The sequence below is a fragment of the Carassius carassius genome, chromosome 43, assembly GCF_963082965.1.
Source record: "Carassius carassius chromosome 43, fCarCar2.1, whole genome shotgun sequence".
Classification (NCBI taxonomy): Eukaryota; Metazoa; Chordata; class Actinopteri; order Cypriniformes; family Cyprinidae; genus Carassius; species Carassius carassius.
In genome coordinates this window covers 16186178-16203050 of record NC_081797.1, presented here as the reverse complement: position 1 = coordinate 16203050, position 16873 = coordinate 16186178, and the positions used below count along the sequence as shown (strand labels likewise).

Below are 16873 nucleotides of genomic sequence, written 5' to 3'. Positions count from 1 at the left end.
CCTCAATCCAACATCTACCAAAAAAATTCAATTTCCACTGTTCATTTATTTTTCACTCATTCATTCATTCTATTTATCATTTAATCATCCATTCTGATAATGATTTATTCATTTATTCAATTTAGTCGTTAATTCACTCATTCATTCTGTTTAGTCATTCAAGTCTATTATTCATTCATTTATTCATTTAGCTTACTTAGTCATTTATTCAATTCATTCATTCATTCTGTTTGATTCATTCACTTATTCTTTCAATCTGTTTTAGTCATTCATTCTATTATTGAGTTATTCATTCTATTTTATATTATCTGGTTGTTCATTATTTTTTTTATTATTTAGCCATTTGTTATGTTGATTTATATAAAAAATATTCAGATCAGACTTCAAAATGTCCTGCTGTGAACAACATTCTTGTTATGCATAATTGGTAGAATTTTTTGCCCTAGTGGAGAAATTAGAATTTTAATAACCGATTATAGTTCTTTAAACAGTCTAAATATATGGAGCTTCCTTAAGATTGAAAAGTTTTTGAAAATACGTTGCTTTGAAAATACATTTGTTTCTTATTTAGCAGCGTATACCAATACCATTTAGGTTAAACCAAAATCACTTTGGAATTTCAACTCAAATCAAGATTAAACTATTAAAAGTCTTGTGACCACTCTGCTCTCTGACGTTGTCTTCCGGAAAGAGCCGTCTGAGTTTATCAGCCCCTGAACATCCATCCATCATTTTTTTTTTTTTTTCAGGAGCTGATCGATCATCCTTATCTGACGGAATGGGATGTGTGATTGTCAGGGATTTTGCTTGTTGGACCACACCAGCATGCTAGAGCTGACTGACAGCACACATTTCTTTGGTCCTAGACTCATGAGGGAATGTAGAAGGAGTAATTCACACCAATCGGCCAATCAATCTTATTTATTTTGATTTCTGAACTTAAATAGTGTGGTTATTGGAGAGTTTGGTATTCCCTGCTGTGAAACAACATCATCTACTGTGATATCTCTCTGAAGACTGAGCGTTTGTGACTTGTTCATGCTTGTTAGTTTGTGATTGCTGCTAGTGTGGCCCAAAGACTAAATAAACAGTTTGAGGCTCAGCTTGACCTCTTGACATTTTCTTTGTTCAGCACGTCGTCTTATCTCCTCATGTCTTCAGGCTGACAGCCATCGGACTCCTCTCTGGCTCTCGGTCTATCTTTCTCTTTCTGACAGATTTGTTTGTCTTTCTTTTTCAGGGCTAAGGAGTATGAGACATGCATGGAAGCCAAGACCCAGAGCCCCGACTCTCCTTACAAGGCGAAGTAAGCTCCTCGCTCAACTTTTAAGGATCATATACCCATGCTGAGGTCTTCTACTGAGTACTCATGTCTTAATGCTGTCTTCTTAAATCCAAGCTTCAGAAATTATGCCAGCACTGGACTTTCCATAATCAAACCTTTATAGTTTTGCCCATTAGATGCAATGCAATGCAATACTGATATCTAAGCGGTGTTGTCACTAATCTCATCTTACAGTCTATAATTCTTGCTATTTTGTTTTGTGTGGATCAGGTTTGCGCTCTTGCACAATGATAGTAAAACATGAAAGCATGTACACCTGTGTGACATTCCAGCAGTCTCTGAAAAAGGAATAATATATTTTTATTTAAAAATGAATGTATGGAGTAAGGAGTATGGTTATAGATAAATATAAAGTGCATATAATTAGGTGAAACTTGCAGGTTCAGTGTTAATATGATACAAAACTTTTACAAATATTTCTCTTTAATTGAAAGAAATTTGAAATAAAATTATTAGATTAAAAACTTACTAAAATTCTTTACTAAACTAGCTAAAAATAATACAATATAAAGCAAATTAAAGCTAAATACAAAAAGCATGTAACGAAGTTACTAAAATTAAAATGTCAACTGAAAATGTAAAAAATGTACTTTAATATACTATTAAAATAACATATTTCATATCAAAATCTGAAAAATCTAAAATTGTTTTTTGCATATTCCTTTACATTGGAAAACTTTTCAAATTTTTCCATTTTTAAATAGTGTAAATGGTGTGTTTTATGCATGCTTTATGTATTAAATTAATATCATAAATATGTGACAAAATCAATACCAATACATTTTTTTATCAATTATATTTTAATTACTAATTATTATAATAACTGTCATTTTTTATATTCAGCTAAAATTAGTGTATAATACATTTAATGATGCTGAGTTGTTTTTAAGTTTAAATCGGGGTCATTTAAAGGTGGTGCAAAAAATAACAAACAAATTTAAGAAACCTTGGTATATAAATACCTTAGGATTCAAATATTTATTTTCACAATCCAGTAGTAAGTATAAAGGAGCAGAAATGTGGTAAATTTATTGTGAAAATAGTGCTAAATTAAAATAAGGCTGTGTTTTTAGTAATTATTCTTGTTTTGACCCAGGTTTTTGACCCAGTTGTGTGTGTGTGTGTGTGTGTGTGTGTGTGTGTGTGTGTGTGTGTGTGTGTGTGTGCGTGTGTGTGTGTTTGCTTACAGGCTTCAGCGTCTGGTAAAGGATCTAGTAAAGCAGCAGCAGGGGCAGGACAGTGGCCAGTGGGCCAGTAACAAAGTGTCTGGCCTGGACAGAACCCTGGGAGAAATCTCCCGCATTCTGGAGAAACAGGTTTGTACATATATCTCATAATCTGTCTCTCTGGTCTGTTCTGGTGTCCCAGTAGAGGGACATGTCTTCTTAAATAATATTCCTGAAAAGACTCCAACACTTCAGTTCAGAATGAGAAAGCAGGAGATACCAGTAATGACTAAATGGATATATGATGTCTGCTGTTTAAACTGCTGTTTATCTGTTCATCTTTACTACTACACAGTCACACCAGGATTCTTCTGGGACAGTAAGCATCTGAGCAGTGTTCAGACCAGTTTATGTCAGTGGCTTGGGGAGTTTATTGTCTGAAGTCTAGTATATGTGGATTGTGTGTGTGTGTGTGTGTGTGTGTGTGTGTGTGTGGATTTGACTTGAAGATAAGCCTCTAGGCTGCTCTCAACACCGACTCCCCTGAACCGCCGGCTTTGGCTGCCGTCCTCCCTGTCTCGCAGTCTATGCAGAGTATCACTTTCCATCCCCAACTCTCTGCCCTCGGTTATTTGGTAATGAGGGCCAGGTTAGGTGCTTGTTTTCATTGCTGCAGATGTTATTAATTGGCGGAGATCCACGTTTGTCAAACAAGCGAACATGTTTCCGAGTATTTGGCTGGCTACTGTTGTGCATTGTGGCTTTTATGCAAAAATATGTTGGTTTTTCAAAGTCAAGTCAAGGCAAGTCACCTTTATTTATATAGCGCTTAAAACAAAATACATTGCATCAAAGCAACTGAACAACATTCATTGGGAAAACAGTGTCAAAAATGCAAAATGATAGTTGAAGGCAGTTCATCATTGAATTCAGTGATGTCATCTCTGTTCAGTTTAAATAGTGTCTGTGCATTTATTTGCAATCAAGTCAACGATATCACTGTAGATGAAGTGACCCCAACTAAGCAAGCCAGAGGCGACAGCGGCAAGGAACCGAAACTCCATCGGTGACAGAATGGAGAAAAAAAAAACCTTGGGAGAAACCAGGCTCAGTTGGGGGGCCAGTTCTCCTCTGACCAGACAAAAACCAGTAGTTCAATTCCAGGCTACAGCAAAGTCAGATTGTGCAGAAGAATCATCTGTTTCCTGTGGTCTTGTCCTGGTGCTCCTCTGAGACAAGGTCTTTATAGGGGATCTGTATCTGGGGCTCTAGTTGTCCTGGTCTCCGCTGTCTTTCAGGGATGTAGAGGTCCTTTCTAAGTACTGATCCACCATCTGGTCTGGATACGTACTGGATCCGGGTGACTGCAGTGACCCTCTGATCTGGATACAAACTGGATCTGGTGGCTACGGTGACCTCGGAATAAGAGAGAAACAGACTAATATTAGCGTAGATGCCATTCTTCTAATGATGTAGCAAGTACATCAGGTGTTATGGGAAGTGTTCCCGGTTCCGGTTTACCTAATTAATGCAGCCTGAAAATCCTTTAACGGATTTGGATATTAAAAGCATATTAGTATGTTATGTGTAAGCCAGGTTAAAGAGATAGGTCTTTAATCTAGATTTAAACTTCAAGAGTGTGTCTGCCTCCCGAACAATGTTAGGTAGGTTATTCCAGAGTTTAGGCGCCAAATAAGAAAAGGATCTGCCGCCCGCAGTTGATTTTGATATTCTAGGTATTATCAAATTGCCTGAGTTTTGAGAACGTAGCGGACGTAGAGGATTATAATGTAAAAGGAGCTCATTCAAATACTGAGGTGCTAAACCATTCAGGGCTTTATAAGTAATAAGCAATATTTTAAAATCTATATGATGTTTGATAGGGAGCCAGTGCAGTGTTGACAGGACCGGGCTAATATGGTCATACTTCCTGGTTCTAGTAAGAACTCTTGCTGCTGCATTATGGACTAGCTGTAGTTTGTTTACTAAGCGTGCAGAACAACCACCCAATAAAGCATTACAATAATCTATTAATAACAGCTTAATAACAGCCAGTTTGAAGGTTTTGGGGACATATCCTAATGACAATGAGGAATTTATAATAGTCAGAAGAGGATCTATGACTTCTGAAAGCACCTCTTTTAGGAGCTTAGATGGTATAGGGTCTAACATGCATGTTGTTAGTTTAGATGATTTAACAAGTTTATACAATTCTTCCTCTCCTATAGTAGAGAATGAGTGGAACTGTTCCTCAGGGGGTCTATAGTGCACTGTCTGATGCGATACTGTAGCTGACGGCTGAATGGTTGCAATTTTATCTCTAATAGTATTGATTTTAGAAGTAAAGTAGTTCATAAAGTCTTTACTGCTGTGGTGTTGGGAAATGTCAACACTTGTTGAGGCTTTATTTTTCGTTAATTTAGCCACTGTATTGAATAAATACCTGAGGTTATGTTTGTTTTCTTCTAAAAGAGAAGGAAAGTAATCGGATCTAGCAGTTTTTAATGCTTTTCTGTAGGATAGGTTACTTTCCCGCCAAGCAATACGAAATACCTCTAGTTTTGTTTTCCTCCAGCTGCGCTCCATTTTTTGGGCTGCTCTCTTTTGGGTGCGAGTATGCTCATTATACCATGGTGTAAAACTGTTTTCCTTAACCTTCCTTAAGCGTAAAGGAGCAACTGTATTTAAAGTGCTAGAAAAGCTCTTCAAGTTGTTCTGATGTTTTGGATATGCTAAGGAATTTGGATACATCAGCAAGATAACTTAAAAAGCAGTCTTTTGTGGTAGAAGTGATGGTTCTACCATACTTGTAACAAGAAGTATAATTTACAATTTTGGCTATATGAAGTTTGCACAAAACTAAATAATGATCTGAGATATCATCACTTGGCTGAATAATTTCAACACTATCAACATCAATTCCATGTGACAGTATTAAATCTAGAGTATGATTTCAACAATGAGTCGGTTCTGAAACTTGTTGTCTAACCCCAATAGAGTTCAGAATGTCTATAAATGCTGAACCCAATGCATCTTTTTCATTTTCAACATGGATATTAAAATTACCAACTATTAAAACTTTATCTGCAGCCAGAACTAACTCGGATGTAAAATCACCAAACTCTTTAATAAAGTCTGTATGGTGCCCTGGTGGCCTGTATACAGTAGCCAGTACAAACATAACAGGGGATTTATCATTAATATTTGTTTCTCTGGTTAGTGTTATATGAAGCACCATTACTTCAAACGATTTATACTTGAAGCCTGCCTTCTGAGAAATCTTGAAAACGTTGTTATAAATTGAAGCAACACCTCCCCCTATGCCTTTTAGACACTGCTCATGTATATAACAGTAATCTTGGGGGGGTGGACTCATTTAAAATAATGTAATCATCAGGTTTTAGCCAGGTTTCTGTCAAACAGAGCACATCTAGATTATGATCAGTGATCATATTATTTACAAAAAGTGTTTTCGTAGAAAGGGATCTGATATTCAATAAGCCAAGCTTTATCATTTGTTTATCCGTATTGCATCTGTTTTTTATTTGTTGAACCTCAATTAAATTGTTAATTTTAACTTGGTTTGGATGTTTTTTGTATTTTCTAGTTCGGGGAACAGACACAGTCTCTATAGTGTGATATCTAGGTGAAAGAGTCTCTATGTGCTGAGAATTAACTGACCTCTGTGACGTGAGGCAGCTAGCAGACGGTCGGTTTAGCCAGTCTGTCTGCTTCCTGACCTGGGCCCCAGTTAGTCAAGTATAAACACTAAGACTATTTGCCATATTTCTAGAGAGAAGAGTGGCGCCACCCCAGGAGGGATGAAGACCATCTCTTTTCAACCGGTCAGGTCTGCCCCAAAAGCTCATCCAATTGTCTATGAAACCTATGTTATTCTGTGGGCACCACTTAGACATCCAGCCATTGAGTGATGACAATCTGCTATGCATCTCGTCACCACGGTAAGCAGGGAGGGGACCAGAGCATATTACAGTGTCTGACATCATGCTTGCAAGTTCACACACCTCTTTAATGTTATTTTGTGTGATCTCCGACTGGCGAAGTCGAACATCATTAGCGCCGGCATGAATAACAATCTTACTGTATTTACGTTTAGCATTAGCCAGCACTTTTAAATTTGCCAAGATGTCAGGCACTCTGGCTCCCGGTAAACATTTGACTATGGTGGCTGGTGTCTCTATATTCACCTCCGTACAATAGAATCACCAATAACTAGAGCACTTTCATCAGGTTTCTCAGTGGGTGCATCACTGAGTGGGGTGAACCTGTTTAATGTTTTGATCGGAACAGAAGAGCTGTGTTTTGACCCACGACCACACTGCCTCACCGTCACCCAGTTGCCCTGCGGCAGGGGCTCTGTTGTCGGAACCGGACAATGTACAGGAATCCCTGAGCTAGACGCATCCAAAGCCATATCTAGTGCCCTAACATTCTTACTGTCCTCAATTAAAGTTTGGATGCGTGTCTCTAATTCTGAAATCTTCTCTGTCAGCCTAACTATTTCCCTGCATTTATCACATGTGAATTCCTCATCTGCGACAGAGATAGATAAACTGTACATGTGGCAAGAGGTGCAAATAACAATAGCAGGAGAAGCCATTACTCACCGTGCTTGATGAAATATTCTTACTGCGGTTGTTTGATGAACTTGTAAAAAACTGGAGCGAGAGAGAGGAGGGGAGAAAAGAAAACCGCGATAGGTTCGAATGAAAACGCTAATGACAAGCTAGCGAGTGCAAAACCCAAAAGTAAACATAATCCAAACGACTTAAGTTATAAAGCAGGGAAGCTTTTGAAGATGCATTTTGGCAATCACTCAAGTTTTTTTTGTATTATCCCATAACAGAGCTCTACTAATATCCCACAATTCAAAGAGCTGAAAGATTATATCCATCAATTATAAAAGAGGTGATGACTTTTAACATATTTGATAATGTTTTAAAAGATAAACTGTTCTGAAATTCAATTCAGCTGTTCATTTAAAAAGTTTATGATGATTAACAATGATTGTGTATCCCTGATAGCCAAATTTACTTTTGTAATCCATTGCATATTGTTTGCTAAAGCATTGCGTAATGTTATCTTGTAATTAGCAAAGTGCCCGAATTTAGTGTTTGTGTATGACAAACTGCATTTTCCAAAGAAACTCATTTGTGGGTTGCCTGAGTGACTAGTTGACTAATGTCTTAACTGGAAACCCTGTATAATTAGACTGGTTTCAGGTTCACTTGAGCCCATTTGAACCTTTGGGGTGGTTTACATGACATGTTTTTGCATCCAATAATGGCTGAATGGAGTGAAACCGTGCAGGAGACTTAAGACGCAATTAAAACTTGGACGCTCGAAACGCTGTGTGTGTCACTCAAAAAGAGTCTTCTAAAGGCCCATTCACACCAAACTGTAACTTTTTAATTTTTTTAAGTTTTAACAATCCTTCTAATTCTAAGAGAATAGGGAAGTCCACACCACAACTGTAACGTTAACGCCACAGAAGAATAAAATCAGCTGATCCAGAATCCAGCTGATGAGCCATTAAAAACAGCCAGTCAGAATCCACCTGACTGAACTTGAAGCAGCAATTATAACTGCATGCTAAATACAATGGTATTGTGCGTTGGTGTGGATGCTACTATCGTTATTGTTTGTCATCTTTATAGCTTTTGTTCTTGCTGTGAATGGGCCTTAAAGGTTTCTTCTGAATGTATTGCTGTGTAAACCGCCTAAAAGCTAATGCTGTTAAAACAGAATGCTTATTAAAGCACTTCCACTAAAGTTAACAAACTATAAAACCTAGTCTAGTCACCTTGACTAATCAACTAGTCAGTATTTGGTCAACCATAGTGCCCTATCTCTAGTATATACCTCTCTAGATCAAGGAGAAATGGATTGGTGACACGTCACACTTTGGTAATGAAACAGGAAATTTACGGTTTCTGTTGGTGCCATTCTGTAATACACTCATCAAATGAAGGGATGTGTGTTTGTGGGTGGGTGGATGGTGCATTGATGGTGTGCTTGTATTGACTAGTGGGAGGAGATGTGGGTTGTTAATGGTCTTTCTGGAGGGAGAGGAGAAAGTTAAGAGAGACAGGAAAGGGTGGTAAAGCTGAGCTAATGGGTGAGGAAGAGGGCTGAAAGAGGGGAGGAGAGGAGATCATAAACTGCTAGATAAGAGTGAAGGGGATGAAACAGTTAAAATTACCTCGGCAGATTCTTTTAACAACCTGTTTATTAAACCTTAAATCTAGCAAGGTAGGTCTGAGGTTATTTAACACTTACGATATAACCAACAGATTTTCTCAGATCAGGCCTTGTCATCTCATCACTCTTTCCAGGCCCTGTATTGCTTAGAAGTGTCTCTGAATGACAGCTTCTATCAAGAACATGAGTACATTTCTTGTGTACTGTCCCTAAGGCCTCCTACACAAACTCGTTCTGGAGATTTCCACTGAGACCTTGCTTTAAAGAACTCCCGCCGTCTTTGTTTTTGTAAGTCGCTGGAACGGTGAAGTGCTTGTGGAAATGTCAGCTCCTCTGGCTCTTTCTTGTGGCCTTTTGGGAATAAGACTCTCTCTTAAGAGTACAGTATCTGGACTTCATTTAGACTGTCAGTCACAGCTGTGGATTCCTAAAACCCGGTTCCTGCAGTGTCCACCTAAGGTCTGCACACCACCAAACTGGGCAAGTCTGTGAACTCTAGTTGTCAAGTCAATTCTGCCTGTAATCCCAGGACAAAGTCAAATAAATACTCGTCTCCCTCTTTATTGGGAGTCTGCGTACACCCCTTCCCCCTCAGTGTCACCTCAAGTCAAGAACGCTTAGATTATTTGACCAAACAAGCATCTCTCATGTCACTGACTCACCTACAGATTTGTTTTTTTTCCTCATACCCATATCTGATTCAGTCTCCACTTTCTCCACTAATTCCTCGAACAACACCAGACTGTCCGCTCCCCGTCTAGCCCCTAAAGCAGTGCGGCCTCCCCCACTCCTAGTTCCTCATGCTGACTTTGCTTGGGCACAGTCTCCGACCTTTGCCCGCCTCTCCCTCTGAGCCCTCTAATGGTTTATTTTGTGTCAAACTAGGTTTCAGTTTGTCTCCGGGAGAACTGGCTGATCGAAGAGCCTTTTTTCCCTTCTTGTCGTTCAGAAATATTCAGGGGAGTTTCTTGTTCCTCTGATCTGCGCGCTCTTACCTTAGCGGAATGAGCTCACGTATTTACATTTTGCCAGGGAGTGTTTGTCACTGCTTTCAAATAAAGAACAGGCCAAGATCGACTGCCTTTATGACACTTGAGGGACTCTCAGGCACATTCTGGCCCTGCTGGGCCAGCCAGTATTTACATTTTCATTTGCCAGCTGTCAGGGGTTGGCTCCCCTTGGTGGCCAACTGGTGGCTAACTGTACCTGATCAGGAGGCCCAAGGCTGTGGAAAGAGGCGCCAAGGGGCCCTTCCAGCAATGTACTTGCACTCAATCCATGTTTGATGACCTGGGGTGGAGAAAGTATCCAGCAAATGTTGACGGAAGCCTAGGTTGAGAGTGGAGAAGAACATTAGTGATTGACTCTGTCTGTGTTGCTTGAAGATTATTAAGCAAGAGGTTAAGTCTGATGTCCAATCCAATAGTTGGCCAAACCTTTACCTCCTGCCATATGTTTGATTCATTCTCGGATTGTATATAGGAGTGGTTCCCGACCTTGAAACTGGACTATTCCCAATAATGCACCTTTTAGATGTCTCTCTAATCAAACACATCTAATTCAACTCACTAGAAGAAACTCCAAGACAAGAAATAGGTGTGTAAGATAAGGGTGATCTCAAAATGTAAAGTGTTGGGGGTACTCGAAAACCCAAAGTTGGGAACCACTGAGGCAAGTTGCATTAAATTAGCCTCTGTAGTAAGACTTGTCTCTTAGGAACAAGAACTAGCAGTAAGCCAAGAGGTAATAAGTCTTATTTTTCAGTTTCAAATGATAAAATATAGGTTTTTATGTAGCCAACTAACAAGAATTAAAAAAATTGCCAATCTTGAAGAAAATTAGACTTGTAAGGCTAGTGTAAGCATTTATTGCAACCAATCTCTTGTCTTTTGTGTTAATTCATAAACATTCATACCATTCAAAACAACAAAAACACATACTTCAAGTATATTTCTAATCTTTCAAGTACATTTCTAATTTATATTAAAAAAATTGTCTTCAACCTAAAATACCAAACGACAAGAGAACAAATTGTAGTTGTTGGTTTTAGGATCATTGAAATGCATGACAAGAACTACATTTTTCAACAAGCCTCTTCATAAAGATGTGTGAGGTGATTGGGTGTTGTCTCTCTGCTGCTGAGGGACAGGTCGAGCTTTAGGAATTAGCTAGTTAGTTTAAAAAAAATCATGAACATAGTTTTACATTCCTTCACCATGTGCTGTCAGTAAGGTAATTTTCAAACCCTAATTGCCTAGTAATTCTATTGTTCCACTTGGCTGTTGCTTGTGACTGTAAGAGAGTAGAGGATTCACGTTTCCCCTTCAGGTGCACGTTTGACAGCTAATAGAAGAGTTAGAAATCCATGGTGGAAAGAATTGCCCTTGGGTGGCTGATTCTTGGATATCAGCTTGATATTTGAACTAATAATGCTGTGTGGTTTTCCATGTTCTCAGTCAGGGGTTAAAAGAATCACACCATGAGTGAACTTGGCAGTTTGTATATTCCAGAGTTAAAGGTTTATGATTCTGTCATGCACAGAATTTCTTGCTGATTTTGTGTTATGCAGCATGTACTGTGATTCCAGTTTGTAACTTAGATACATTATTTAAAATTCCCAAGGTTCCTTTTGATAATCTTCACTTATTTCCAATGAACAGTTGGTTTCTATTGTTATCCTAAAACTGAACTCTTCCTCCTAAATTGTTTCTTGCTCCCACAAATTGTCTTCCAGTGTGTACTTAAATGTGTGCTATTAAATGCTATTAAACATTGTAAAAACTAACTTATTGCTTAACTGTCTGCAGTGCTCTTGATGTGGTTTACAGCTCTTTTCCTTTCTTATGTCAGCACAGGCCCCTTCACTAAATGGGATCAGTGTTTATTCTTCTTTGTGTATTTCTATACTTCTTGAGAACAAAACAAAGACTTGTACCCCGTCTGCATGCCAGCTCTCTTATTCATTCTGAGATTTGGAGCTGTCGCTGTAACTGGAGGGGGCATGTTTACATCATTGCGCCACTTGCCAAAAGATGGATGGGCCTAAGACGGAACCTTGGTGAACCCCTCCGTCAATGAACGCCCCAGCCAGTTGTTCTCCATCTGTTGAAAGAAGGGGGATGCAGCATTTTAGGAGCGTTCCCCTCCCCCTGACTTTTCATGTCAGCTAATTAGAGTGGTTTGTAAGAGGTGAACACGCAGACACATCCAGCCCTCCCTCCCACTTAACATGTACCCCACACCCATACCCTTGTCCAGGCCGGCCAGTGGGAAGCGCAGCTGCCTGGACTTTTGATTAGCCTTGCCTAAAATGGCCACTCTTGTTAGTAATTGGATAAGATTGTTCAAGCCGTATAATTTAGATTTACTCTGCTCCCTCCTCCCTAACCATCTGATCTGTCTTCAGGTCTTCTGTTTGAATTCCCTATTAGAAAAATGCAAGCTTTCATCCTATTATAGTGTCAGTGGAGTGTTTGTTGAAGGAGGTCAGTACACCAGGCAAATCCAACAGTACTCTGTGCAGAATCAAGGATTAGTACCAGCTTTGCACATCACTTCCAAGCATGTTTTTTTTATGACATGCCATGTTATGTTTTGTCATATTACAGTCTGCCTCGATGATTAATGTGATTGCATAGTATCGTGACCAAGTTCACAGATGAATTCAGAGTGGAGACGCCATACCAAGTAGCTTTGTTTAACGCTGATGCTGAACTGTTACTGTACATATTGCTTTTGAACTGACTTTAGCAAGCATCTGTTATTCTTATAAGCATCTTATATTCATGAAGCACTTTAAATATTTTGAGCAGTTGGCATAATTTTATTTCGTATTATTTTGCTCATTTTTTTCTGTGTTGTTTGTAGTGGCATTGAACTGTTTTGTTCCGTTGCCAGAAAATTGCACGAGTGGAACACAGTGCCTCCTTAGTTATGTAAAATACAAATTACATGTTAACACATTATTCCTGCTATTGTAGAGGCATGCTGGTCACAAATAAATAAACATTTGGTTTGCTTGTCTGATGTGGCCGGCTGAAAATCAGTATCAATGCCAGATGATCATTAAGAATGGGAAGCCCCTGGCAGCATGTTAAAGTTGCATTTTTGGTAACCATGTGCAGAAGTGCACAAAAGTATATGTTATTTAGAAGATTTGCTTTAATATTTTACTTTTTACAGCTCCGTCTGTTGCCCAAACAAGGCCTTTCTCCTTACTTGCCATATTGTATTAATTCGATTCCTTTCCAAGCATGTATTTCGTTAAACTCTTTGTATCTTTCTTCAAAATATCTTTCTTCACAATCTAATTTTTATCATCTCATCTTCAATCCCTTTTCTGAACTCCTTCAGATTCCAGATCCTTTGCTCAGCATGGGGATCTGTCAATAATCCAGAAAGGGCAAGGTGAGACACCTCCCTCTGGACTGAGTTCCACACCCCATCACTGTACAGGCCCCAGCTAACCCCTCCAAATGCCTCTTAAATAGGCCACCATGAGCGGCCAACCCTCCTGCCTCTGGAGTATTTGACAGAGCTGTACTGATGGATTTGCTGCGAACCCACTCGATTTACTGCTGCGACCTGGGTTCGTCCTCACGCTACAGGCACCGAGGCTCCATGGCCGTCTTCACCTAGCTGTCAGTGAGCTTTTCTTAATCCCAGCCGCTGTTCAAGCGTGCTTTGCCTTTGGTGTATCTGACAACAAGCTTGTTCCAATCTCTTAACTCTGGCAGAGGTTCAGCCTTCTCTTTGCCACCGGATCTCCAGGAATGAGTCTTTGGCGGCACTTTTGATTGACAGGAGAGGAGCTTATATGTAATTTTGCAAAGCGCTTCCTCTGTTTGCTGCTCAATATGTTCAGGCTTGTTGGCAGCCCCCGCCATCCCCTGAACAAAAACATCTTGAAGTGCCTGACTTTGAGTGCCGTCACATAGCATACGAGAATCTGACCTCATTATATGGAGTAGGTGCAACATTCTCTGTTCCCTTCTTCTTTTCTTTGCTCTTCGATCCTCCAATTGAATGACTCAACTGCTGTCACTTTTAAATTCAGAGTTGTTGATTTATGTGTCGTTTTGTGGCAACATTGGGGTCGAACTCATCGCCAACCTCTGAGGCACTTACTTTCTTTTCTCAAAGTAAGGGAGCTGGGGAATTTGGACTCTAAACCTTATGACTCATTTAAAGGGGTTCCACTTTGAACTTTAAAGAATTTTATGATGCAAGTAAAAATGTCCCCTCTGTAAACGGTTTGATTTGAGAAGCACGTCAGTTAAACGACTGTTTTACGTCTCTTCTTGCTCCAAGACGCTCATTCACTCCGTATGAGTTTCAGGCACAGTTTGGTTGACCTTCTTTTAAAAGTTTTATGGCTGATATCTATTTTAACCAACAACTGAAGGTTGCATTTGAACCTTGACAATTAGAAAATCCTGAAATAACGTCAAATGCATGCAGGTCAATGACGTAATGCTCATATTTTTTGTCGTACAGTATCTGTTAATGTTTTGAAAATGTCAGTTTTATTCACACAGTTACTGAATACTTTTTATTAATTGATTTTTTTTTTTTCAATTAACATTTTTATTTTCACAGTTTTATGAGGCATACAGTTGTCCTGATATCATATTGTAGGAAAAATCTTAAGTAGCTTGGCATAAGTTATTATTATTTGCATGTTTATCATTATCTGCATGTTGGTTACAACACATGACGTTGATTTGGCAAACAGTTTTTGCAAATATTAGTAAGTTAATTGTTAATATTAATTTTTTTTAAGAGATAATAATGTTTAACTTAATAATGTTTGAAAAACTGTTTGCCAAATCGACGTCATGTGGTGTAACCAACATGCAGAAAAAAAGGAATCATACTTGCTTGCTTAGTTTATACTTTATTGTCAGACTGTGTCTGAAATTTTTCTTGCATAACAGTATTTATGTTTACAACAACATTTAACATACATTCTACAATGACATTTACTCCAGCAGTACAATTATACATTTCATACAACATTTATACATCTGCAACACCGTCCCAATACTCTTGATCTCTGATTAGGTGTTTTTGTTCAGTGCTAGGATTGCCTGGTGCACAAAATAATTTTTCAGCTTCACTTTCTTAAATTTGGGAACTCTATACCTCCGTTGTGACGGTAATAGTTCAAAGTCTTTATGCACTATATGCATAGGATTAGAGGCTATATTGTTAGCCAGCCTAAGCATGCTCTTATAATAGGATGAATCATAACGCTTCTCAAGCGGCTGACCTACTATCTTTGAACAGATTTTTAATTGATTAAAAACCTTGTTTTTTAGCGCAACAGAAACTTTTATACCAAATAGAGTTGCAGTATTGCAGTAAGCTCATTATCACAGACCTATAGAACAACAAAAGAATCTGCCTTCTTACTCCAAATGACCTAAGACGGCGAAGAAAATGGATTCTCTGCTTTGTTTTTTTACATAGAGTATCAATGTGATCTTTCCAGGACAACATGTCATCTTTAATTACTCCCAAATATTTATAGGTCTTAACAAATCTAATTTTCTCGTTATGAATAAAACAGGAGTTATATCCGCTGTAGACCCGAATACAATCTCCTCAGTTTTACTTGTATTAATGATAAGAGCATTATTCTCACACCACTCTATAAATTTAGTTACACCTTGTTGATGAACCTCAGAACTGTCCGAGTCATTCAACACCGATATTAAGACAGTGTCATCAGAGTACTTCAGAATATACTGATTAAACATGTCCGTTCTACAGTCGTCAGTATATAAGGTAAAAAGTATGGCAGAACTAACGCAACCTTGCGGTACTCTGACATTTGTAATGATTTCAGACGACACTGTTTTATTTACCATGACTCTCTGAACTCCATCAGTGAGAAATTATATATACCACCAAATCAGATAAGGATTTACCCCCAGCTGTGCAAGTTTTAACACCAATCTGTCGATCTGTATTGTGTTGAAGGCGGAAGAGAAATCCCAAAACAAAGTTCTTACAATTGTTTTGGATTTGTCTAAATTTTTTGAGATAATGTGCACTAAAGAAGCAACTGCATCTTCAGATATACAGCCTTTCATAAGGAATATCAGATAATTTGGCCTTTTTATGAAAAGGCAAGGTTAGTTTAAATTATAAATCGTGCTGGACAATGATTAATCATATATATAATAAATGTGTGTGTACTGTGTATATTTATAATATTTATATAAAGACACACACATACAGCATATATTTAGAAAATATTTACATGTATTTAAGTGTATATATTTATATTCATGTAATGTTTATTTTATATATATATATATATTAGGGGTGCACCGAAATTTCGGCCGCCGAAAATTTTCGGCCGAAATGGCATTATCGGTTTCGGGCCGAAATAAAAAAAACAGCCGAAAACGTAAACCGAAAATGAATGTCACCCGCCCCTCCCATCCGTGCGCAAGTGCTTAGGTTTCACTCACGGTGTTGCTGTTATCACGCGTCTGCCTATCAAAGATTAAGCATGTCAAAGGGCTGTCACAATCAAAAAAAGCTTCTCACAAAAGCTGCACAATCCATCGGACCAACCAACACAAGTTTCGAAAACGAAAACAGGGAATCGATTTTAACGGCCTTCTCTCGGAGCGCGTCCAGCTCGCCACTATACGCTCGCAGCGAACGCACGTCACACAGCAACTGCAGGTTCTGACACACACACACACACACACACACACACACACACACACACACACACACACACACACACACACCCTATTAGTGCATAATATCAATGTAGCCTTCGGTAATGTTTTTCATTGATGTTATGGCAGTCCACATTGCTGACTTGTGCGCGTGTCAAGCGCCCTCTTTACGTTCGCCCTAATGCCTGTTTAGTTGTCGGTGGATTTGCCTATATTTGGCGTTGAAAAACGGATCAACGCCAAATATGGGCAATTTACTAACGATTCATTGAACACTTTGCCTATGTCTCAAAAATCTAACAGGATTTTTTTTTCACAAAAGTGACAGCCCTATACGAGAGGACACCAAAGTTGCAATATGTAGAATTTGTTCTGCAAAATCTCCAAAATTGTGGATTTTTTTTGCACAATTTTTAAAAAACTTTTTTATTTGATGGAAC

At 38.7% G+C, this 16873-nt stretch overlaps 1 protein-coding gene across 2 annotated transcripts in view; it reads left to right on the top strand.

Moving 5' to 3' along the window:
* LOC132125498 (S phase cyclin A-associated protein in the endoplasmic reticulum-like) overlaps nt 1-16873 on the top strand; it is a 113138-nt gene that overhangs the window by 50057 nt on the left and 46208 nt on the right. For both annotated transcript variants that reach the window (XM_059536936.1, XM_059536937.1), the window contains 2 exons: nt 1241-1306; nt 2535-2661. In XM_059536936.1, coding sequence (XP_059392919.1) covers nt 1241-1306; nt 2535-2661 — 193 coding nt within the window. The remainder of the gene's footprint in view (nt 1-1240; nt 1307-2534; nt 2662-16873) is intronic.